This window comes from Epinephelus moara, chromosome 2 (assembly GCF_006386435.1).
Source record: "Epinephelus moara isolate mb chromosome 2, YSFRI_EMoa_1.0, whole genome shotgun sequence".
Taxonomy (NCBI): domain Eukaryota; kingdom Metazoa; phylum Chordata; class Actinopteri; order Perciformes; family Serranidae; genus Epinephelus; species Epinephelus moara.
Genome location: NC_065507.1, coordinates 28,055,577 through 28,082,062, shown reverse-complemented (window position 1 = coordinate 28,082,062; position 26,486 = coordinate 28,055,577). Strand labels below are relative to the sequence as shown.

At 40.0% G+C, this 26,486-nt stretch overlaps 2 protein-coding genes across 2 annotated transcripts in view; one reads left to right on the top strand and one right to left on the bottom strand.

Moving 5' to 3' along the window:
• Positions 1 to 5,249, bottom strand: part of tlcd1 (TLC domain containing 1) — a 10,087-nt gene extending 4,838 nt beyond the window's left edge. The window contains exons 1-3 of the mRNA XM_050072188.1: positions 4,653 to 5,249; positions 3,545 to 3,627; positions 901 to 983 (exon numbers count right to left, since the gene is read on the bottom strand). Of these exons, the coding sequence (XP_049928145.1) occupies positions 901 to 983; positions 3,545 to 3,627; positions 4,653 to 4,858 (372 nt within the window). The 5' untranslated portion in view covers positions 4,859 to 5,249. The remainder of the gene's footprint in view (positions 1 to 900; positions 984 to 3,544; positions 3,628 to 4,652) is intronic.
• Positions 5,250 to 12,700: 7,451 nt separating this feature from the next.
• nek8 (NIMA-related kinase 8) lies at positions 12,701 to 26,311 on the top strand. Its single transcript, XM_050067740.1, has 15 exons — positions 12,701 to 12,780; positions 14,066 to 14,271; positions 14,738 to 14,970; positions 15,090 to 15,221; positions 15,457 to 15,665; positions 15,763 to 15,842; positions 15,942 to 16,126; positions 16,612 to 16,759; positions 17,293 to 17,369; positions 17,534 to 17,651; positions 17,801 to 17,951; positions 18,483 to 18,646; positions 19,004 to 19,156; positions 21,102 to 21,260; positions 24,074 to 26,311. Exons 1-15 carry the CDS (start codon positions 12,734 to 12,736, stop codon positions 24,100 to 24,102), a joined length of 2,091 nt encoding a protein of 696 aa, XP_049923697.1. The 5' UTR covers positions 12,701 to 12,733; the 3' UTR covers positions 24,103 to 26,311.
• Positions 26,312 to 26,486: the final 175 nt, after the last annotated feature.

Below are 26,486 nucleotides of genomic sequence, written 5' to 3'. Positions count from 1 at the left end.
CAGCGGTGCCTGGATAGTGTGACGTGTGTGGTTGTGCTGCTGCTGTGGTCCTGCCAGATGCCTCCTGCTGCTGCTGCCATCATTAGTCATACTTCTACTGTTATTATACACATATGATTATTGTCACATATGTATACTATCAGATATTAATATATACTTTCAACATGTTGTACCACAGTAGCCGTAATTATAATTATAATATTATGTGCTGTGAGGGTCCAGAGGACAGAGGGATGTCATATGCTGTAAAGCCCTGTGAGGCAAATTGTGATTTGTGATATTGGGCTTTATAAATAAAATTGATTGATTGATTGATTGATTGATTGATTGATTGATTGATTGATTGATTGATTGATTGATGATTTCAGCCTTAAAGTTATTTAAAGGGGACATTAAAGGAAACTGGATGGTTCAAACATAAAGACTGACCATAAAGTGATTCTTCATGATGCAGAATCACAAGTCTGCCAGCTGATCTCATGAGTTGCAGTGATCCTCTGTTCAGTGGCAATATATTGCATTTATCCTAACTCAGGCTGCAAAAACAGCCTTCCACAGTCTTTGTTATTCTGGATCTGTATGTTCAGTGGGTATTTGATTAATAATTAATCACTGGCATTTAGCAGGATGAGAATATGTCTTACAACACAATCAAATTTGGAATATGTTTTCATTTTCTTCCATATTTGGTGACATTTAAAAACAAATTTTGGAGCTTAAAAGCAAATCAACAAAAATAACACCTCACTTTCTCTCTGTCTTTACACGCACATATGCAGATCACCTTGAAATCAACCACCTGAGCTCCACATACCGACTCTGATATCTTATTTGAACCAGAAATTCAACCTTGACAGAATTCAAAAAAAGAGAATGTGGCACACATGCATGCTGTCTTACCATTGCATGATGAAGTAAGAATTCCCATGATGATGGGCCATGTCCTGTCAGGATAATATCAGCTGCATCCTGCACAAAGTATCCTGAGAGGGAAGAGACAGGAAGTAGATGAGGTTGAGAATAAAACGCATCTTGTATTTTACTGTTCATTTGATCTTTGAGTTGAGCTTTTCCTGAAAATGTTTGCAGTAATCCTAAATTACTGTAGAAAACAATTCTTTCGTCCACGTAGACTGGGCATCTTTGGATGTATAAAAGTTATCTTTTTGCTTGTGAAAAGCTTGGCGGGATTTTCTCTTGCTTGCGGAAACACCTTTCCCATTAAATCTGCACAAATATTTATATCAATTTAAACTACAGCTTGAACAGGAAAGCAAAGATGACAGAGAAGCTATTGTGGGGTTTGTACAGTTGGTTTGTACAGTTTCACCTCAGTGAAGTGGCAATGTCATCAACCAAGCAGATAAAGTAAATAAGTTTACAAAGAGCTGGCACTGCCAACCAGGTCAGACAGGTTTCCAACCAGTTTGCTGTTTTAATGTTTCACAACACTCCAGCAAAAAAAATACACAATAAGTAAATCATTACAAACATTTAGGAACTTCAGATCCAAAGCTTGGGTAAGCAAACTAATTTTGGCATCATAGGGCAAGCATCCCATAATAAACTTTGAGCATATTGCAATTCAAATGGACTGAGAGAAAGCTAGACTTCTGCACCTCGTCTTGGTTCTGTTTTCAGGCTTAAGAAAATTTAACCTATCACGACAGACAGACAGATGGCAAAAGCCTGATTCAATGAGGAGAATTCTGCAGAGAAAGTTGCTATTCCAGCACTGGCAACAACTGCCTACACAGCAAAGCAACCCTAAAAAGAAAGACAGACTTATCAGAAAGAAAGTCTAAAAGAGAATCTGACAGAAAATGAAATAAAGCATGTGTCAATATCAGCAAAGTGTTTCGGAGATGGAAAAAAAATAGTTTAGCGTCCTGCTAACTGGAGCAAAAGACTCACAGTCGCGATTTCATTTTCCAGTTCATGTAGGCCTAGCTAATGCTAGCTAGAGCTTCGAATGACACTGTGTCCTCTGCCTTACTACCCACCGCTACAGACCACCTCATCAGGAGGAGAGTTGGCAGCAGTCAGTGACTGCAGCAACCCAAATCCAGCCAGCGCAAACCCCAGCTCCAGGGGACCAGACAGCCCCAACTCACCGCCAGATCAGAAAACTTTCTGTTGCTACCCTTACACTGTATAGACCCAGTGCTGCTGCTGGCCACCACCCCTGTGTGACACCCGGTGCTGGGGGTTTTGCTGGCTAATTTCAAGGTGCTACAGCTGCCGACCGAAGGTCCATCTCCCAAGCTGCTGCCAGCTCCCCTCCAGGGGAAGCAGTCCACAGTGGTGGGGAGCTCTCTTTGATATGAGCATGTTAAACCTGCTTTGTTCAAAATAACAGTTTTGGATATTAACATGTGCAAACATTTACTTTTTGTTACCTTTTATTTACATCAGTTTAGTACCTTAAGACTATTTAAACAAAGTGTTTTCTTAATATTTGCAGGAAACTGCCACTAACTACTTACAGCATGTACCACAAGGTCAGCTTCTTACAAGGTAATGGTGAATACATCTGACATTACAATGCAAGATTTCCCTCGCAGGAACTTCTCTGACAGTGATGTTAAATGTCTCTCCTAGTCATTATTCTTAGAAGATGCCAACTAAATAATTCACAGCATAACCACAGCTATGAAGCTGTGTATGCCTCATTTAGCTGAAGGTATTCCAGTGACTAAGAGTGCTTTTGTACATCTTTATGACTGACACACTGTGGCTAACGAGACACACAATCAAGCCCTATGTTTAAGAACATGACCTCCAGTATCTGGTGTGGTTGGCCTCAGTGGAGCTCATAGCTGTTTGCAGTTGTCAGGGCAGATCTCCACAGATTTGTGTCTTCATGGTAACACAAAAGACTAAACCACACACAGTACAGCTCAACTAGACCACCGAGTCCTCAGTGGATTCAATTTGGTGTCCTTGGTGATTTAGAGGAGACGCCCATTTGTCTGTTGTGAGAATCAGGTGAGAGGAGGCAGACCTTTTTGTTGATTCTCTGACAAGCAGTGAACTGGAAAAGTAGCTGTTTTATACCCTCAAGACAAATTCAAGGCTTAATTTAAGGATGGAGGAGAAAATGCCGTCAATCAGCACCTCTCCCACGTGTCCCTCTTGATAGAGCTGCAATTATTTGTCGATTTGTTTTTAGTAATAATTGTTTCAGTAATCTTTAAACATGTGACAATTTGATCCTTTACTTTGTCATACGTGTATATTTCCAGGTTTTGGAAACTTAATAAGACACTGCCTATAACTTCAAGCATGTGTCACAAGTTCCTGACACTTTATAGGCAGAACGATTTATAGATTCATTAAATATAATAATCAACAGATCAATCAATGATGACAGCAATTATTTGTTGCAACCCTACATGAAACACTACAAGCAAGGAAAAGTAGAAGACTTCCCAAAAACATTTCTTTCATTTTGCAACTTCACTTAGAATCCAAATCCTAACTTTGCAGTAGTTTTACTTGTTATGATGAAATGTCATTCTTTTCCCATGATGCATTCACTGACCTGTTGAGATGCAGATGAGCAGGTAGGACAGAGGGGTGTGGTGAGAGTGAATGTTGCTCAACATCTCTGGCGCAGCCCATGCACTGGAGAAGGATACATGTTATGGATAGATGGATCCGTGTTCACTTCACACAGACATACATGGGCTCACTCCTGGAGAGAACAGTCTGACTATGCAGAGATATTAATATCAGGTGTTTGGGGGGGTTTTTAACGCCCTGATCAGTAGATATCCCACCTTTTAGCAGTATGAGAAATAGTGCTTTCATTCCAAAAAGCTGTGTGCTATCTAGCTTCTATATGTGTCTAAATACAAAACCATCTCTACAATCCTACTACTATCTTTCTCTCTGGTGTTGCTTTTTTCTTTGTCACTTCTCACTGCTGTTGGCAAAGAGGCACACCTCAAAAAGCAAAGGCTTCTCTGTGTCCACTCCCTGTATAAACACACTGTGACAGAATAATTGTTGCAACATGAGCAATAGTTCCTTTTGTGACATGTAAAGTAGAGCACTTTTTATTCATATGTTTCCTTGGGGCTACTTTTGTATGTGAAAATTACTTTCTTTCAGTCATTGCTGATTCACTTATTATACAACTGCAGATAGGCCTATTTATATGTGAGAGTGCACACAGCAGTGTGAAATCTGATGTTGGCCCTTCTTCTAAATGTGAAAGGCTGAGTCACAAACCCTGTCCCCACCACAAAAAATAGTTTCTCATGATGCACAAGAATCACTGAGCCAGCAGGTTTTTCCTGTTGATATGTCTGCAGGTACAGCCTACACGTGAGGCTGATAAGACTGACTTCTTTACAAACCTCTGAGCTGGCAAGAGAAATTCATAAGTACATGCAAACAGCAATATGACTTTTATGAGGCTCTTACTGTACAGTGGTATTTCCCTCCCCACTTAAAAATGCCATTCTCTCCCCCGGCCCTCACCCTGTCTGAACATGCCCTTCTTCTCCTGGCTGCCACAGACTGTCACTGCTGCACACACACACTCACATAACACATCATGCGGACTGTGAATAGACAATGGTTTCCCCAGTGTGGATGGATGGATAGATGGGCAAATAGACAGATGTTTTTGGATGGAAACTTACCAGATCACGGCCCATGGCCCAGTCAGCAGGGAGTGCACCATAGACACAGAGAGGTTCCTCCACTTCCAGGAGCGAAAGTCATCCTGCTTCACCACTTTGGGCACATGCAGCCTTTGCAGCAACCTGTGGGTCACTCTGAAAATCAGGGAGAACACCAGCACTGACAGGCCTGGGTGACGCTTCAGCACAGAAACCAGGGCCTCCATCCTCTCCTCCTCACCCCGTGCACACCCTCTGTCTCTGGGCTCTTCTCAGTCGCTTTTACAGCCACCTCCCTTTGTACTTTCCCACTGTTGTCTGTTTGACGCTCCTGTCAACGTCCTCTCAGCTCGGTGATGAACAGATATGTGCGGTATGAGATGGGAGTGTTCTCCAGGATCCTCTACTCTTATTGAAGTTTTTCTTAAGTCCGCGAAGCTGATGCTGCAGCCTTTTCCTTCTTAAGATTTCAGCCTGTTGAGGAGGACTTGGAGGGGATTCCCGTAACACCTCATTCCAATGAGACTGCGTTTGTCCTCACGCAGCGCCTTGCGATGTTATTGCCGCTCGCAGCCCGCCTGCCTGTGCAGTATGGAGAGGCAGCGGGGTGGGTGGTGCTGTTACTACTGCTGCGCCCTTTAACCAGAAAAACAAGGAGGGGCCGAGACAACGATCACGTTACACAAGTAACTGAATCACAAATCAGGCCATGCGAAACCTGATTTTGGGCAAGCATGTCCAACACCAACATTCACGTGTTAAATAGCTGCATACTAACCATAACTTTTATTGCTACTTGCGCCGCGCCGTGCGTAATGGCACTGAACTCCTTTAACAATAATAACAACAATATTAGCTCTAGTAAGTATCTTGAAAGAAGGGTGTGTTTCTTTTGTCATTGGCCTAAAAAGCTATAGAGGAACTAACAATTTATAAGCCTGAGGAATTTGTTATTTAGAGCAAGAAAATCTGTTGACACTATGCCAGTAGTAAATAGGACGAGGCCATTCAGATCATTTAAGTAAAGCAAGGCCACAAAGTTAAAATGCTCCACTACAAGCAAAAGTCTTGCATTCCAAATTTTACCAAAGCAGAGATGTATTATATCAAAATGTCCTGAAGTATCACAATAAAAGTTCTCATTTCACAGAATTTGCCTACTTCAGAGTGTTATAATTTTGTATTATTGTATTGTTATGAACCTCAAAGTCAGAAAAGAAAGAGCTAAATGTTGAGAAGAAGTACAAAGTAGCATCAAATGGAAATACTTAAAGGAGCAGTGTGTAGGATTTAGTGGCATCCAGCAGCGAGGATTGCAGATTGCATCCAGCTGAAACTTCTCCCTTGTGCCATGAGTGAACTCCAGGTTAGGATTCCCTCAGCATTCATCGTTCACGAGGATTAAACTGGGAGCAGAGGGTTCTTGCTCTCCAACACAAATGGTGATTTAAAGCAGTAACAATACTGAATAAAGCAGTTTCATGTTAGAAATCAGTGTTTTTTCCAATGCTGTCATCACAGAGGGGCTGCTTACTACAGTGACCAATGCAAAGATGCGAATTGCCCTATCTAGAGTCAGTGTTTGATATGTTCATTCTGGGTTTCTGTGGAAACATGGCGGTGCAACATGGCAGACTTGAGGACCTGCTCATTCTATGGTAACGAAAACACATTTTTTATTTTCAGGTGATTATACACTAAAGATACCAATAAGTACCAATACCTCAAATATGTGCTTGTGTAAACCTCCTCCACCCAGGCCTTGAGAATAAGGCCCTTGATTGGTTTTGTTTATTTTGTACTGGGTAATTTTCACTGTTTAGGGTGTGGTGTACCCCAAGGGCTAATCCTAGGTCCTCTTTAATTTTAAGTTGCATGCTGCAACTGGGCCACATGTTTTATAAATTTGGCATAAAGTCCCATGTTAATGGTGATAATACACACCAGTATTTCTCTTCAAAACAGATTGCTCTGTTAATGTAGTCAGACATTCAAGATGACTTTCTGGACCTTTCGTTTTACAAGTTTGGTCTTTCTCATGTTTGATATCTTGAGAAAATAGTATATGCTTTGATCTTCTCTGAACTACTGCAGATCTCATTAGTCTGACATAGCCCAGAGGTCATTTGCTTACCTTTGTCTCATTGAAAACACTCCTGCTATGATTTTAACTAAATATGGTATCAAACTGCTAACTATCAAATTCGCCATTCAGTTATTGTCATCTTTTTTTCTTTTGCTTTATTACAATTGTTTCTTACTCCCTTGACCACAGCACTGCATAAAGTCATTGGCCTCAAAATATAACATACATTAGAATATCAAATATAGGATTGAACTTCTTTTTAGGTAAATTGGTGGCTGTGAATATAGCAATGATTTAAAATATAAACATGCACGTCCTTGTCATGTTTGGAACAAAACAATGAAATGGTATGTTAAACAGGCAGCCTATGTAACTAACGCCCCCATTCCTTGGCCATAACTCTTTCCATAAACAGCATGGCTCTCATTCCCTGCAGCTGGCCTCTCTGCAGCCCAGTGGGGGAAAGGGAAGTGAGTAAGTGAGTAAAACTCATCAGGAACAGTTCAGACCCTCCACACACACACACATTACCACATGCACCAAAGCTGTATCTGTGAAATACAAACCCACACACAAGGAGTTTACTTTTCCTTACCTGATGAATGTTTTCATCTTATTCACAAAGTGATGTATTTCTTTTTTTCTGTTCATTTGTTCCATTTTTTATGCATGTTTGTCTTCTTTCCTTGGAAATAAAATGTGTTTTGCTCATATGTTGCTTTCTCACATCTGTTGCACACTGTCTAATTAATTTCATGAACTGTAACACAGAGAAATATGTAATTAAAGACTGTCTGTTATGGGGGTATACAACTGAAACACGAGCCAGATTAACTCAGTAAGGCTGATAACATCCTTGTGGCATTCACCTAGCTGTGTTCTCACTGTACCTCAATGATGATAGCTGCACTTGTGGTCATAGCATATTTTTGCACAAATAATGATAACATATGTTTTAATTTATCATATCATAGATATATGTGTTTTTCTTTTGGGGATTTAAGAGTAATGTGATTCTGGCTAGGGACCTCTGGTGCATGCAGTGGTTGAATGTAACGTAGCACATTTACTCAAGTACTCTACTTGAGTATTTCCATTTAATGCAACTTTATACTTACACTCCCCTACGTTTTGAAATTCAATATAAGGGCGGCAGTAGCTCAGCCCATAGGGACTTGGGTTGGGAACCGGAGAGTCGCCTATTCAAGTCCCCGTCTGGACCAAAATATGGAGCGTGGACTGGTAGCTGGAGAGGTGCCAGTTCACCTCCTGGGCACTGCCGAGGTGCCCTTGAGCAAGGCACTGAACCCCCCAACCGCTCGGAGCGCCTGTCATGGGCAGCCCCACTCTGACATCTCTCCACTTAGTGCATGTATAGGTCCTGTTTGTGCATGTGTGTGTGTTCGGACCTGTGTGTAATTGACAACAGAGTGAAAAATTGAATTTCCCCTCAGGGATTAATAAAGTATAAAATTTAAATTAAATTAATGTAGTAGCCTGTACATGATCATTGGTGGATTGTGAGACAATGAGCCCCTGGACACAGAATTGCAAAAGACCCCACCACCTACTAGGAGCAAGACACAGACTTTGTGGTTGTTTTGTGTCCCTTTGTAGTAATCTGTGATTATTTGAGGCAAATTTTGTCTTTTCTGGTTGATATGTCTCTTGTTAGTCCTTTTGTGTGTCCTTGTGGTTGTTTTGTGTCTCTTTGATGCCATTTTATGTCTTATTCAGGTCAGTTTGTGTGTTCTTGAGGTCATTTTGTGTCTTTCTGAGGCAATTTTGTGTCTTTTTGGTCATTTTGTGTTTCTTTGAGGCAAATTTTGTCTTTTTCTGGTTGCTTTATGTCCCTTGTCAGTCCCTTTGTGTGTCCTTGAGGTCATTTTGTGTCTTTCTGAGGCAATTTTGTGTCTTTTTTGGTCATTTTTGTGTGTTCTTGTGGGCAATTTTGTGTCTTTTTTGGTCATTTTTGTGTGTTCTTGTGGTTGTTGTGTGTCTCTGTGATTGTTTTGATTCTCCTCTTGGTCAGTACAAGTTAATTTGAGTGACATTTTGCATTAGAAGGCCAGACACTTTTGGCCCCTGGGGCTGTCCCTGGTAGGCCCGTTCAGAAATCCATTTATGCACATGATTCCCAAATGGGCCATTCTACTTAATGAGTATTTCTACTTTTGGAATTTAAATTAAATTTGATACTAGTATTAGTCAAGTAAAAAATGTGAATGCAGGACTTACTTATAACAGAGTAATTTTACACTGTCGTATTGCTACTTTGACTTAAGTAAAATATCTAAATACTCTTCCATCACTGACAATATACCTATAATGCCTGGCTACAGTGTTGATAGACAAGACCCTGCCCCCATAGGTTACTTTATGAAAAACATCACTAGATGGCAGCAAACCCACATGTGAAGAGCAAGAAGACTGATTGTGTTTTCAACTCAGTGGCTCAAATGTTCAGCATCAAACCACTTGGGGGCATCCCTCCCCCAAAACCTCCAGGAAGACTGACCTCAATGGAGTGGTGATTATTGAAATGTGCCAGGCATTTCCCTGTGATGAATAAAGCTGCAGTTCCTTTCATAAAGTCATTTCAAGGCAGTCAAGTTACACAGCTACACATGAATTTATGTGTCTGAGAGAGAAAACCAAAAAGTAGGAGAGAATAATCTTACGAAACAAATGGACTAATCAATAGGTCTAATGGTCCAAGTGTGAAACTTGAGGCATGAAACATGAACCATATGATTAATCTACTTATATCAGTTGAGCAGGGCTCTCTGTAACAAAACACCCCGAGGTTAGAGAGAGAAATGTAACCTAATACCATTTCTTGTGTTTCCTGGTGCCTCACCATAGTTATTGAGTTGTAGTGTGAGAGAATGAGAGCTTTTAGCTCTCATAGTTTCATCACAGAAACCTGCAATTACTCACAGCTTCAGGTTTCTAAAGAAACAGCTCAGGATTTCTGACAGACGATGCAAAAGGGTTCATATTATCGTAGCTCCTGTTGTCGTTGCACTGGGGCCACAGCAAACACCAGAGAGAGCTGAGCTGGTCAGAGGGTCTCCTGGTACCATGTGATGTGTTTGAAACGGGAACCTTTGTGCACTGGCTCAGCACTGAACCATATTGATCTTGGGGTGATTTTTCTTTCCCTTGAGGGCTGTTTAGAGATGGCTACTGGGGAGACTGAAATTCTTCAAGAGAGAAAATCTACGGGTTAATTGATTTCTAGCAAGTGTATCATAAATGGCCAAACAAAAACAGGTTGGTCTTGGTCAGAGGAGGATTTAGTGTCATTCTTGGGCCATGGAACAGCACTTTTCCACTGGCTAGTTGGATGAAAATGAGGTTTACTATTATTTGCATAGATAATTTTTTATTTTAAAATGTACTGACATTGATTAAATTAATAAATTATGTCCACAATGTGTTTGTAGCCCTATTTTCTCATGTTTCACCTGCTCTAAGTTCTATAGTGTGAACTCTAATCATCATAATTAATAATTGTAATACAGTAGAACGAAGGAAAAAAAAACAAACATCTATATGGTGCTTTACAGAGAATAAAGCACAGGTGTAGCTAATTACATTAACAATTAACTCAAAATAATTTTATTAATTAACACCTGTGCTTTTTCTACTGTGAAATGCCCATAGACCACACCGGAAACACGATAATGTCTTGTCTGAAAAAGGCAGTGCAAGATGAGATAAAGGTGAGAGCGTCGCTGTGATGAAACAACCTCACCCACAGCTTCCTGTCATGTTGACAAAACTCATACCGGGGGTTTAGCATCAGTTTCACTACACAGTGCATTCCTGGCCACTGACTCTTGCGTCTGGAGACGGCTCTCCGACTGACAGAAGACAGCAGCACAAGGTTAAATATGTCACTGAGCTGGTCTGAGGAGTGTCACATATACTGCAATGCTCCTTTAGGTGCTGCTTTGTTGCGATATTATATCCCTGAGAAAGAGCAAACTATTGTTTGTTAAACCACCTACTTATCTATCTCCCCTCCACCTTACTGCTCTTAAAAAAACTGCACGTTGTAGAGAAAAGGTTTAATTACATGAAGATCACTGTTTGTGGTGATGTGTCATTATTTCAGATTGATGATAATAGTGGAGGTATGCACTTCAGCACAACACAGAGCAGGCTTTGTCACAGCACAAAGCATGTATTATCCCCATCATGGCAGAGAGGGGAAACAGAGCTCATGCAGCCCTCTTCCTGCTTATCTCAGACAAGGGAAGGCGCTTTATAATCACCAGGCGTCTGGATGTAATGCTACAGTATCTGAGGTCCATGCTCAAGACGCTACACTAATCACATCTGTCTCACTGTTTCTCATATCGCCTCACTGTCTCCATTTCAGTTTTCACTTCAGTTAGTTTGTTTCCTGCCACAATTGTTAGACAACAGTGTCCTGAATACATTTTTGACATGTCAGTACCAATGACATCACATTAGATATACTGCAACAAAAGCAGTTTGTAACCTAAAATACTGATGAACTCTTTGGAAAGGAGTTGATATTTTTTGGTTGTGATCCTCTTTCTTTTTTTCATCATGACTACAAAATCTAGATAAAGACACTTCAAACTGGATATCTGTTAGTAAAAAGTGGAAACTGTAGAATGAAGCAAACAAAATAAAGCCAGATTACTCATTGTTATTCCTTGCTCTTGCTTTTATCATTGATCACTGCAGCTGCAAACCTGTACATTTTCTAATGTTTAATGAAACACTGACACCCTGTTCAAAATGAATGACTTTAGAAAAAAGCAAAGTGAAGCTACATAAACTATAGCAGAAGTATATCTTGCCAATTAAATCAAAATGTATTGTAAGAAGTCAGGTCATTACAAAACAGAGTGATGAAAAGACAGGGGCAGGAAGAAATTACTATATTTTATTGGTCTTTTTCAAGGTAAACATTTTGATTTGTCACTGTAGGAAAAGCACACGTATAAATAATAAAACTGACAACGGCTGAATTTTATTTAACTGCTTCAGTTTCAGGGTCCTGGCATTGTGCATGCTGGCGGCAGTCACACTGTCATGACTGACTAAGACACTTGATGTTAACACCTGTTCTTGTCCTACTACCACAAGTCAAAATGTTGCAACAATATTAAAAACATAAAGTACCAACAGTGCTGTCCATACTTTATAGTGTATGTAGTGTAGTGTATGTATAGTCAATGGGCCCAGACATGCAAAAGGTCCCATCACTCTCTTACAGCACAGCAAGACACACAGAGTTTGTGATGGTTTTGTCTCCTTTTTGTTGTTGTTGTTTTTGTTTTGTTTTCTCTTTGTAGTCTTGATGCTTCTTTTTGTCATTTTGTGTCTCATTTTAGTTGTTTCGTTTCTGTTAGGGATAGTTTTGTGTCTTTTGTGGTAGTTTTGTGTGTTTTTGTAGTCATTAGGTGTCTCTTTGAGGTCATTTTGTTACTCTTTGTGATAATTTTAGTCATTTGTTGTCATTTTGTGTCTCTTCTAAATTAATTTGCATCTCTTTGTAGTCATTATGTGTATCTTCCTGATCAGTACGTGTTGAGTGACATTTTGCAGGTGAATGCCAGGGGGGCCCTCCTGACACTTTGGGACCCTGTGCCTGTGCCCCGTAGGCCTGTTCAGAAATTCATCAATGATTCTGTATATAATGCCTTACTATTGCCATGAGTTGTACCTATACCTGCACCATTATTTTGCCTACTGCAACTGCTGCACGTGTTCATACTCTTCACACTGTCTGTATCTTGGCATATGTTACTGTTTATTCTTTTTCTATATATCTTACTTCTCTGCAACATACTGTGGTAGATTTCTGTTTAAGATATGCTCTACACAGAGACTGAAAACATACCATAAAACTCCCATGAGCCATGTTTTTGCAGTGGCTTTTTTCGCCTTTCGCTTTTATGTCCCTTGACGCTTGCTGTAGTAGTGGGGATGGGTTGCCAGGAGACGGCGGAAACGTTTGGGAGCAGCAGCGATGGAGAAATATGAGAAAATCAAAGTTGTCGGAAGAGGAGCCTTTGGGTAAACTCTGACTTTAACACTTAGTAGCCGTTTAATGTAACACACATCTGTTATTCCTGCTGTATGTGAGAGAATACAGTTTTGTTCTGGCGAAAGTTAAGAAAGCTAGAAGTCCGTTATCCCCAAAATGTAACGGGATCCGTCAAAAGTGCGCCACCGTGTAGAAAAGTTTAGGGAAAAAATAAGTTCACTTTAGCTGACTGCGTGTTTAATCTTAATGCGAAAGCCAGACTAGTTTTCAAACCTCTGAACAATTTGTCAAATACAATTTTTTAGGCTTTTTTCTTTTCAAAAGTTTTTACTTTGCTACGGTAGATATCTAAGTCATCTGCATTCATATCACTGAATCACTAGTGGCTATACTTGACATTTGAAAGACACAGTTGTTGTTAAAAGACAGTAAGTAGCTGGAAAAGTTTTATCAAACCATACACTGTAACTAGATAGGCTACATCTAAAACATCAGCTGACTAACGAACCTTACTTAGTTTCAAATCAGTTTAAAACTATTGAACACGATTAAAGTCAGTGTGCAGAGGTGGGAAGTCACTGAATATATTCACTCAGGCTCTGTACTGTACAACTGTACATTGTTAAAGTGGTATTCTATTGGAGTACTCCCACTTTGTCAGACCTTATACAATACTATATAATACATATTATTCATTATACATTATACTAACACTGACAAGATACGAGATTTAATGCGTCTCTGTGAGAAATTTCTAAGCAATTTTCAATTATTTTTGTCTGACAACATTATTGACTTAATACAGGATAAAGAAAATAATTTAAACCCTTATTTTTGTACATTATATCCTTGTGCTACATGTGTAGTGATTGCTTTGACACACACCCACCACCCTTCCTGACACATACAGTAATAAGCTAATAGAGGCGCTGTGTTTGTTGACCACAAATCCAGCAGTGTATGGAATTGCTAGGTTAGATAAAACATTAAAATACAGTACAGTTAAAAGTACTGTCATAGTAAATATTCACGTGATCTAAAGAATATTGTTTGTTTTGATGCTATGTTGCATTTTAGTGCAAAACACACACAAGTAAAAGACTTATAAAGTACTTCTACACCACTGACTCAGTGTCATACTCATTCCCTTCTATTTGCAGATTTCTATTATTTTATTTGCTGAAATCATACAAAATGCTTGTTTGTCAAAAACACAACTGTCACACCCGATCTCAACAACCAAAGACCATCCTACTATAACATTTATGGAACAAACTATACATCAAATTTCTCTTCATTTTCCTCCCCTGTCAGGATCGTTCACCTGTGCCGCAGGCGCAGTGATGGGGCCTTTGTCATCCTGAAGGAGATCCCAGTGGAGCAGATGTCAAGAGACGAGCGCCTGGCGGCTCAGAACGAGTGTCAGGTCCTGAAACTGCTCAACCATCCGAATATCATAGAGTATTATGAGAACTTCCTTGAAGACAAGGCCCTTATGATAGCTATGGAGTATGCACCAGGTAAGTTTACTGTAGTATCTTATTACATAACTCCTCTTTGTTCATTGTCTAACGGTTCACTTTTCCCATAGTTTAGTGCTCTAGGGCTCCATACCTTTTCTCGTTCCCATGTCAGCATCTAGTGTGAGCCTGTGTGGTGGTATTTTGTAGGACAATGAGATCAGGTAACTTCTCTGTTATATTACAAGGTGTAAGGTAATAAAAATGTAGACTGCTGTCACTTTGTGCAAAATTATGCAACAAAACCCAGAGCCAGTGTTCAGCCGTAAATCCTCAGATGAGCTATTTAGCTGCTGTTGTGTTCAAACTAAACACCAAACATTCGCAGTCCAGGCACCTAAAGCTCTGAACTGTGTTTCTAAAATATATTTTTGCTTATTGACTTTGATATCATCATCTCACTGCTGTTCACTCAGCCCAGTAACTTGATTGTTTCCTACATTGTTATGGTTTTTAATTCATGCAGGTGGAACTTTGGCTGATTACATACAGAAGCGTTGTAACTCTCTGCTGGACGAGGACACCATCCTTCACTTCTTTGTACAGATCTTACTTGCACTGTACCACGTCCACAACAAACTGATCTTGCACAGAGACCTTAAGACACAGAATATTCTTCTTGACAAGCACCAGATGATCGTCAAAATTGGTGACTTTGGAATCTCCAAAATCCTTGTCAGCAAGAGCAAAGCCTACACGGTGAGTTGATTTTTCCCTTGGTTTGGAACTGTGATTCTTTCAGCAACATACATACCCTGATAGGCTGAATCTTAACACGTGCTAGCTAAGGTCAATGCTTCCTTCTTTTCAATCTGCAGGTGGTTGGGACACCGTGCTACATCTCTCCAGAGCTGTGTGAGGGAAAGCCGTATAACCAGAAGAGTGACATCTGGGCTTTGGGCTGTGTGCTCTATGAGCTAGCGAGCCTTAAGAGAGCCTTCGAGGCTGCTGTATGAAAAGCATTTTTTTTACAAAAATCCCCTGCTTACTTGGATGAAGTGATTTAAACAATACTGCATTTGTGTTAGATTTTGAAGTATATTCACCACTAAATCCACAGTGGGGTGCTAATGTGAAAATCATACTCCTTTGGCAAGGATTTTGGTTAGATTATTGGGGATTTTTGAAAGTATTTACAATGTATTTTGTACTTAAGTGTATAACACTCTTTAACTTTGTTTTCAGAATCTACCTGCCCTCGTTCTGAAGATCATGAGCGGAACATTTGCTCCAATTTCAGACCGGTACAGCCCCGAACTCAGACAGCTCATCCTCAACATGCTCAATCTGGATCCATCCAAACGGCCACAACTTAACGAAATAATGGCTCTTCCCATATGCATCAGGCCTCTTCTTAATCTCTACACAGATATAGGCAATGTCAAAATGCGCAGGTACTGCCTTAATGCATGACTAAAACATTTAAAGTGAGATTGAGATTAAGATTTCCTGTATCCCATGAAAGGAGTTCTCTCCTCTTCTGTGTTCCAGGATTGAGAAACCACTGTCTACTGTACAAACTGGTCCTCAAGGTAGACCAGGTGGGAGAGTTCCTACCAACAGGTCCAGAGGTCAGGCACATAATATCATTATTTGATAACAGACCCATCTGTAGCGGGCTGATAATGGTGAAATTACACATGTGATTGTCATGTCTTGGGTTTAAACAGATGGATCAGTGGGTCTAGGATCAGGGAAGGTGCATTCCCTCCCGCTGTCCTCAGTTTACACATGGGGAAGTGGAATCTCAGCACCTCTCCGCCTGCCAATGCTCAACACCGAGGTGCTCCAAGTGTCTCTTGGTCGAACTCAGAAGATGGGGGTGACCAAGTCTGGCCGTCTGATTACATGGGAGGTCTGTGTGTTTTTTGACTTCTTTGCAATGCATCTTTTATAATTTTATAAGTGTTTTTACAAGTAGGTGTTTTTCATCTTTCAAAAATATAAATGGTATATCTGGTTATGTGGCAGCACCTTAGAGAGTCTCTTTGTAGACTCAAAGGCCACGTGAGAGGGTGGAATCCAGTGCTGAAGAGGCAGTAGTTGCTTTAGTGCAAAGAGACATCATCAATTTCCTGAAAGGATGTTTTTGGATTGGAAGTTTTTGGATTCTAAGAAACTCTAGGAAATGTGAAGTAAAATAAGGCTGGCTGGGGAGTACGTGTACTTAATAATAAAATAACTGCTGGAAGGCAGAACATCACAGATTGATGATTCCTAATAATGTATTAGAGGCTGGGTTTTTCTTTTAACATTTTTTGTTATTTATGTTTTACAGGAAAGGATTAACTTCCTACTCCTTTTCCCCCCATTGAGACTAATAATCATTTATTGTCACAGGCTCCGTCAGTGGGGTCCGGTGAGGCCAGTCTGCCCGGTGTGGTGGAGCAGATGCAGCCTCAGTTCATTTCACGTTTCCTTGAGGGTCAGTCTGGAGTCACCATCAAGTCTGTGTCCTGTGGCGATCTTTTTACTACCTGCATGACAGGTTGGTGAGCCGCTGTGCTTTGTATAACCATCAGAGAAATCATATCCGTGCCCGGTCAGCTAAGCAGGCAGCTCTGCTGATGGAAAGCAACGTTTACTCTCTGTTTTCTGCCCTCACACGCTGCAACACATGGCTGTAAAAAACTGACGCAGCATCTGAACGTAAATATGAAAGTGTGGATACAGTCAGCTGTTATTCTAGACTTGATCAGATAGGGGCCACTTGTAAAATAAACCATGCTTGCCAAGCAGTTTGGAAGTGTTTTTTCTTGAGCTTGAACTGTGGTGCTCTGTGAGTCAGTGTGCTTTAGCAGGCTGTCATTGGTCCATCCAACATTGCAAAGCAGATAACACAGGATTAAAGACCCTACCTCTCAGCTCAGTTGCCTCGCTCTCATCACTTTTCACTGCAGTGACACAGATTAGCGTTTCATAGATGAAGATTAGAGGCATTGTGTTGGTCCACATAAGAATACACCTACACTCATCAACTAATAGTGTGTTTAATCCTTTCTTTTTATTTTCAATTTGCAGACAGGGGCATTATCATGACATTTGGAAGTGGAAGCAACGGCTGCCTGGGACACGGTAACTTCAATGATGTAACGCAGGTCTGTGTCCACCATTCAAAGGAGTATACAGTCATATTAAACATACATGCAGTTGCCATTTAATTAGATACACCTGCCTAAAACATGATGCAGTCTAACACAACAAAATCTGTAATGTAAAGATTATCACAATGACTCTTCTCTATCTCTGTTTTTGTTCTCAGCCTAAGATAGTTGAAGCACTCCTCGGCTATGAGCTGGTTCAGGTGTCGTGTGGTGCTTCCCATGTACTCGCTGTGACCAATGAAAGAGAAGTATTTGCCTGGGGAAGAGGAGACAATGGTATATTGCAAATGAACCAGTTGTGTTCCAATCTATCTCAGCATTCATCTCTTGGAGTTTTATTGTTTGTGACTGATTTATGATGAGCATCTCAGCACACAGCTTGATTGTTGGGTCTCTGTCCTTGTGTCTGTTCCTCTGTGTGGAAGGTCGCCTCGGGCTAGGCACCCAAGACACCCACAACTCTCCACAGCAGGTTTGTTTACCAGTGGAATTTGAGGCCCAAAAGGTGATGTGTGGAGTGGACTGCTCCATGATTATCAGCACCCAGTACGGCATTGTGGCATGTGGAAGCAACAGGTAATTACTCCCCACCCAGAACTGTGGCCATTAGTCTCAATAAACATGTCACTGACTGACATGATTAGCGCTGAAACATCTCATTTCAAATGTAATGAGAAGGCACTGTATGTACATATTTAAACTTGTTCATGTGGTTGTGGTGGTAATAGTTTAATTAAAGAAGATTATGCACAGGGATACTTTCATGGTGCACAACCTGTGAGACAACATTCTCCTAAAATGACAAACACATTTCTGTCGTTGTTAATCTCTCGCTTTTAAAAAGAAGTAGTCAGGACAGGGTGTAGAGCAGCTTGTGTGGGCGAAGCAACTGTAAATGAAACAGTGTTCATTTCAGGTGTGTGAGGAGCATTGTTGAGATACCTATGGCTTAGTAACTACCTGCAGCAGATGAAGAGACGGGGATAAAAGATATTAAAGGGTTTTGTGATGAACATACATATTAAAGGAATGGTTTAAAAGAATAGAATAGATAACGTTTCTCTATTCATCTCTTTGTTATAAGTACCCTGATTTTTTTGTGGTCAGATTCAACAAGCTCGGGCTGGATAAAATAACAGCTGGAGAGGAACCAAATCCCTCGAATCAGGTGGAAGAAGTCCATTCTTACACTCCTGTCCAGTCAGCCCCACTCGACAGTGAGAAGATTGTTCATATTGACATTGGGACAGCCCATTCTGTTGCTGTTACAGGTAAAATATTCCCATTATTTATCTATCAGATCACATTTTTGAGTAGACTTTTTTGAACTTATACATCTCTCAGTGATTACCTGCATAATGGTCAGAAATAAGAGAAGGTCGCACTAGTTTTCTAAGTTTTTGCAGCACCAGATTAAGTGATACACTGCGTGGAGAGATCACTTCCATCATGCTCAGCATCTTCAGTAACGCTAATGCTAAACAAACATGAAGAAAAGAAATGCAGTCTTCTTATAACCACACCTCTGGCATTAAATGAGGCAGCTAATAATCAAGCAGTTATGTCAAAGTCTTAACACTAATATTGATTACCAAAACTTTATTACTCTCTGAATTTTCCTTGTCCAGAAAGAGGTCATTGTTTCACCTTTGGCAGCAACCAGCATGGTCAGATGGGTTGTAGTTCCCGTCGTAGCAGCCGAGTGCCGTACCCGGTGCCGGGGCTGCAGGGCATCACCGTGGCTGCCTGTGGAGATGCTTTCACCTTAGCTATCGGAACTGGTGAGTCAAAATATACATGATATTTTGATCTCTGTTTTTAAAGGCCCGGCACCCCTCCACAGGTGTTCGTTTCGCTGTAACAGGTGCAATAAAGCTAACAGGAGATATCAATCCAGCACACAGACCTTATGTATTTTTGAAACTCAACCCTAATTTCCCATGTTTGAGTCTAAACGAATAATGGAGACAACCATCTTTGAAATCGGTCCTGTATAGAGAGAGGCCACTGCAGCCACAGTAGCGAAATGTGCTGAAATGTAATCCCTTTTGGCAATTGTGCATGAGAAGTACTTGTTTTTGCATGCTCAGATTGTTATTGTAAGTGTCTGACAACTTTAGGGAAATGAAGAGAGAAATGAAATGGTTTTCCTTACCCTCTGCTGGTCGGTTTGTAATTGTGTCAAAGTTGTGCTCAAGGAGACGTCTCGTTTTGAAATCTCACTGACTTTTCACCATTGTTGAAATCATCCAAATAGAGATTTCAGAACAAGACTTCTCCTTGAGCCAAACTTTGACACAATAACAGACCAGCGAAAGGCACAGAAAAATGTTTGTATGCCTCTGTGCCAGTTGCCTGTCCATCCGTCTGTCCATTCTGACAATCTCACAGCCAAACATCATCCCTTCTTCACTACTTGTGATATTTTGCCTTGCAGTTATGAAACAAGGGTATGAACAAACAACATTTCCTAAAGGAGATGTCAAACCAATGATTTTGGATGTCACAGTTCAGTTAGATTGAACTCTGCATGTAGCGAAGGAGGTGGGTCATTTTGCAACCAATAGCAAGTGTGTCTCATCCCGTTCCACGTAGAAATGGATGGAATGCAAAATCCTGTATAAGCAGCCGAATGAGGTGAAATGACCTGTGAGGATGTACCATAGGTGTGCAGAGCCCTTAGAAGTCACTTCATGGTGATGCTGTTGCATGCAGGGAATGATTTGTAATCATCTTGTTGGTGCATTTAAGAAAACCCTGACTGTCTGAAACATGAAACAGTCAGCTGTTGAAAAGCATTTCATACATGACCCATGTTGTCTGGTAATTTTACCAGGGAGATAGAAAACAAGCACGCACATATGCTGTCAGAAAGGATGATGTAAATGTTATGGATTTGCATTAAAATGGTTGCTGCTCTGCAAAAGTTTTGAACAAGCACTTGTGCACAAAGGAAGCATTTTCAAAAAAGACAAACTCCTATTTTCCCTCATTGTTAATCCCTCACTTAAACAAGTTGTTTAGAGATATGTATGAGTAGGAGTTGCACAAGTAAACACAATAGGGTTCATCTCAGCTCTGAGTTGAGACAACATCTCTCAGATATCTGTGGTTTAGCTGCTTTGGAGGAAAAGAGGAGAATTTCAATGAGAGTCAGTCTCAAACAGTCCCTGTGAACAACGATGTGACCACACTACGGTAGCGTAACTTTAACTCAAAAACAGAGCTGATTAAGTGTTTGCTGGGACTGATTTTGTTACTCAAACAAGTTTCAAGTTTCTGCAAGTTTATTTATACGTCAAACTAAAATGAACTGTAAGTTTAGTGGTTACATAGAACATATGGTATGGTTTGGAAAAATGGTTAGCAGTAATGTAAACTCTACAGGGTTTTTAGCTAATGGGATAAACATACAGAACCATTGGTCTGGTTCTTTAAACACGTGGGTTAACAGATAGGTAACAGATGTGTGTGTTTTTGTGTCAGTAAGTGTGTGTTTTTGGGGGTAAAATGTCATATTGTGCCAGCGATTGGCTCCCTGGAGAGAAAGCCAGCAGTGGCAGTCATGCCTGTAGGTTTTTCTTTGTTGAGGGAAGTCTTTGTTCAGCTTTCCTCCAGATAAAGTCATTATGCTGCCACTGCAGGAGAGGCAGAGCTGTCAGTTTAAGATTTGTGTGGATTAATTTGTCCTGAGAAACGGTGACCAGCTTCTTCTTCTTTCCACAGACGGGGAGGTGTACACCTGGGGGAAGGGGGCCCGCGGCCGCCTTGGTAGAAAGGAGGAGGATTCTGGGATACCGAAGGCGGTGCAGCTTGATGAGAGTCACCCATTCACGGTGACATCTGTGGCTTGTTGTCATGGCAACACTCTGCTGGCAGTGAAACGTAATATTTTGCTTATTAGCCTTTGTTAACAAACACTGTGAGATGTTGGGATGGTGGTAAAATGTAACTGAGAGAGTGCTAATCCCCAGATGAAAGATCCCCAGGCTGAACTTGAGACAAGCTTCTCTCGATAACATAGACAGAGATGCATGTTTATCAAGAAATTGAGACTTATTTCTAAATTTGAAAGCTCATTGGCTAAAAACATGACTATAGCTTTGTTTCATACAGTCATACATATTCGAGTATTCCAGTCACAGGTGCTCTGTTTAAATTAAACTACTTCCTCTCAGCTACACTTTATCAAAACCCTTCTCCCTGCATGCCAAATGAAATAATATAGTCCAATTTTGCATTGTGGCTATTGATTGTTGACTGAAATCAATGACATGGCCATAGGCCTCTCACTGAGAGGAACAGAAAACAGCATTCTGTCCCTCTTTTTCCAAACAATGACAGTGCAGAAGCCAGATTCTAATGAAAACTGAAAAACAGTGAAGGTGGGATTAAATCGTCCCCCTACACTCCAAATTGAAAATAGCTGCAGATTTAGAGAAGATTAAACTGCATCACAATTTAATAAGTAACAGAGATGTTGGTAATCCTTGCTACAGGCTACACGGCTGCTGTTTAAATGTTTGGTCGACCTGCACCAAGTGACAAGGACATGGAGACCAACATGGACAAACTCTTATAGAGGTCGTTAGCAGGGTCTGTGATACTGATCAGACCAGACCAGAAACTGATACACCTCATTAGAGCAGTGTTGATGTATGATTTCCTGTACAGAAAAAGCAGTGTGTGAACACTTAACTTTCACAAACACCTTGATTTTATTAAAGAATTGTGCATCCTGTATCATGAGTAGACAGGGAGTAAAAGTCCGCAGGCAGGGCTTATTTAAAGCTTCCTAACAAACCAACAAAATCAGAGTTTTGTGCTGAGGCTGATATGAGTCAGAAACTTCACTTGGTCTGTGAGGTTGTTTTCCTGCATAGTCGGGTGTTTGTGAGAACAGCAGACTTTTGTCTCTTGTGAGACTCAGGTGTCGTTATAAAAATGAAACCAATGTCTCCATGTTTTCTGCACATATTGAAATTCTAAATCCAGCAGGTTTTACAGCAAATATTAAGTATGCATTGTCTAAAAGCATCTAAAACCTCATTTAGTCATCAGACATTAAAAGTCTTCATCACAGCTTTTTAAACACAGACAATTAACAGTTCATGTATAAAACCCATAACTGAACAAGACATTGTGTGGAAAACATGCACACATCTTTTATGCCTGAGTGTAAAAAAGACTGTAATTGTAGTTTCTGCTGCCGAGGACTGGCAACAATTTTCAATTGTATTACTTTAGAAGTACAACGTTTCAATGCCAAATTGAAAAACGGGAGACAAAGAATTAAAACAACAAAAATGTAAAAGGGATTTTTTAACAGTGTGTCGTTTATAAAGGTCCAGACTCCAGTCTGTAGGATTTAGGGGGATATATTGGCAGAAATGGAATATGATATAAGTATGTTTTCTTTGGTGTACAATCATCAACTTAGAATGACCTGTTAATATCTACATAGGGAGCAGGTCCTCGTCTACAGAGATCACCATGTTGCACCGCCATGTTTCTATAGAAGCCCAGAACGGACAAACCAAACACTGGCTCTTGATAGGGCCATTCGCATTTTCGCGTCAGCCACCATAGTTAGCAGCCACTCGGCGTTGACAGCAATGGAAAAACTGATTTTTTTAAATGTGAAACCCTGCAGATAATTTGGTTCCTGGTAAAAAACATCTGAATGTTTGGATCTGAGGTTGTCAGAGAAAAAAGGTGAGCGCACATTTTTACTGGTTTTTACTGGTTTAAATCACTGGGTATGTTCTTTTTTGGAGAGGAAAAGACTTCTGCGAATAATTCCTGAACATCTGGATCAGAAAGAATGTGAGCAGACATGAAGTTATCAGAGCAAATATGTAGCACACTTTAGTAGGTGCTGGGACAGTGGCCTGTCTGGGACATGCTAAACGAAATGATTTTTTTTTTTTAACGTGAAACTGATTTTTTCAGTGTTTATACAGGTTTTAATTACCTGGTTCATTTAATGTGGAGAGGAAGAGACCTCTGCAAATAATACGGCTCCCGATTAAAATCTCCTGAACAATGAACACTCAACGATTTCTATCCGGGAGAAGATTCAGCTGGTTACAGTTTGCAATCCTCACTGCTAAATGCCCCAAATCCCCCTAAATCTTACACACTGTTCCTTTAACTGTACAGCCATGTAACTAGTAGGATCGTGTTTCATATTGGTGATAGAACATGCAGACAAGCTTGTATAGATATTTAATTAACTGTCAGCCTCATTATTGGTGAATTGATTTATTGGTCTACGGTAATTTGTGCAACAACAAAAGTCGTGTAGATGTTCAGAGCTGCGACTAATAGTTATTTTTTACTATTGATTAATCATCTGGTTATTTTCTCATTTACTTGAATAATGATTTTGTCAAACAAATGTCAGGAAATACTGAAATATTTCAATTATAGGTGGTGTCTTTAAATCCCTCATTTTATCTAACGATCAGTCCAAAACCCAAAGACATCAATTGAACTTTAATCTGTGAGGAAGAACAGCAGCGAATCCTCACAATGAAAATGAAAGCACTGACGTTTGGGTATTTTTGCTGTAAAATGACTGAAATCAATTGTCAGTTATCACCAAATTTTATGTCAATTAACTAATTGATTGATCGGCTAGTAATTTCAGCTGTTACTGATGTTTCACCCTTTTCCCTTCCTCCTTCCTGTTTTAGCTTTGCTTGAAGAACCTGTCCCAAGATGATTCTGTCCTAAACTCGAACTCACACCCACTCAGCGGTCGTCATGAAGCTTGGCAGTGGCATGAGGTGAAGCTTCCTCTGAATATAACTCCTCCCAGAGGCCCGTCTGTGCTGCAGTTGAAAGATTCCCTTTCATACTGCAGCTGCGGCCTCAGATTCTCACTTGGTCTTCCTCTCTATCTATTTTTTTTTCCTTCTCTCTCTCTCTCTCTCTCTCTCGCTCTCCAGGAATGAATGTTTGTTTCATTCAGTGGTTTGATATCACGCAGCAAAGCATAGAAAAGGTCAAACCCTGTGTGTTGCAGCAGGTGTATCTTACAACAGGTTAGACGAAGGAATGTTGTAACACAGTTTCTAAAGATGGATTACAGGAAGTCATTAAGCAGCTTTCATGTGGAGAGCCATTGTCCTTTCTCACGTGCAGAGTTAGCCTGATAAAGGCCAGTAAGAGTCAAACTGGTTTGAGCTCTCATAAGCCACTGGTGAATGACAAGACTCAATGCACAGAAAAGAAAAGAATGAAAGCCACTTGAGTGTTTAGCAACTCATCAGTCAAATGAACCAAACGCAATAGTGTCGATCACATCGTCAGCACTCACATTGTGCTTTATTGGATTAGTCCTCCGATACATTTGCAACTCAACTGCAGCGCTCAAACCAGATAAAGATGTGTTGTTCAGGATAAATGACTCACTCGTTCACTCGTTTACTACTCCCTATACAACAGACACTCAATAGTTAAATCTGCAGGGAGCAGTATACAGTATATGGACACGTATGTATACATCATCAGTGTTTTGCTTAATCGCTGACATCTATTAAATGTGACAGATTGCATTGTTTTGGTTCCATTTTAGCAATATTTGTGGGCATGATATGAAGCATAAAATCACACTTGGACACTGTGGACACTCATAGAAAACAGTGGACAGTAATTAAGTGCACAATATTGTAAATGAGTGATTTCTGAGAGAGCTACAGTATGTACTGAAATGTGTATTATATTTAAAATGCAATGCTATATGTACTGTGTAAACTGTTGTCCTAACATGACTGCCAAACTGGTGTTAGAAGCACTCCGATATTTTACTGAGGAAAAGTAGCAGTAACACCCTGTTTCAAGCTATTCAGTAATTTACTTAAGTAAAAGTACATCAGTATTTAATCAAAATATAAAACTAAAAGTGTTCATTATCCAGAATGGCCTATTTCAGATTAGATTATTTGTATCATAATGATTGATGCATTAATGTGTAAGCATCACTAGTGTTACAACTTGTAAACGTGGGGGTATTTTTTATATTTCTTATATACTTGATTAAAATAATACATCTTAATGTACTGATGATTTTATTTTTTTTTTAATACTCTGAATCTTCAAAGTAACTTGAGCTGCCAAATAATGTAAAAGCACAGTGTTTGCCTCTGAAATGTAGCAGATTTAAAGTACATTAAAATTGGAATACTCAAGTAAAGTATTTAAAAATTGTACTTAGGTACAGAATTTGAGTAAATATACTTTCCATCACTGGTGTCTCGGAGTGAAATCTTTGTAGTACATCAGATTTTTTCATATTGACATTAAAAGATAGCTTCAAACTTGATGGTACACAATTGAGATATGATGATTAAAGCAGTGATGTTTGACTTTTTCTGAGAACATGATGTTTCAAGTGGCTGCTAATGGATATCTGGAAATAAACTTTAAGATATAACAAGCTATACATCACCATCTTAACATTAAGATTAATAACTAACCTATGGTATAAAAAAAAACCGCTGCATTTATTCTGCCTCCACAGCCCCCATTATTATATAGTTTCACAGAGCTGTTATCAGTCGCCGTATTGTAACTATTATATTACAGTCAGACTGTAGATTAATATGCATTTTCTTCCAGTGTATTCATCAAGATTCTCATATAAAATCACATTTTTTTATGTAATTATTCCCAATCTAAGATGAGCTCACACCTTCTCTGAGGACATGGATCGTTTACCATTGTTGTCTTGTTTGATGATGTAATGATGATGTAATCCGGTGGCAATACAGCAGGTGAAAAATGATCTAAATATGTGGATGTGCTCTTTATGTCTGTTGTCATGCAATGATGTGCAGTTTGTTTGTTTGTTTGTCATGAGTGTAACAGTGTAAGCGTCTATTTTTATCACAAAGGCAACATTTTAACATGAAATACAGGAATAAACAGTATATTATTCAGTGAGTGTGTGTGTGTTATATGTGTGTGCATGTGTGTGTACTCTGCCACCAGAGGGCACCTCCCCCTTCTGACTGTTGTAGGCTTCTGTATTAGGTCAGCTGGACATTTTATTTATATTTATGACTTAGATATTAACAACAAAACCCTCCTCACCTCTGATTTTAC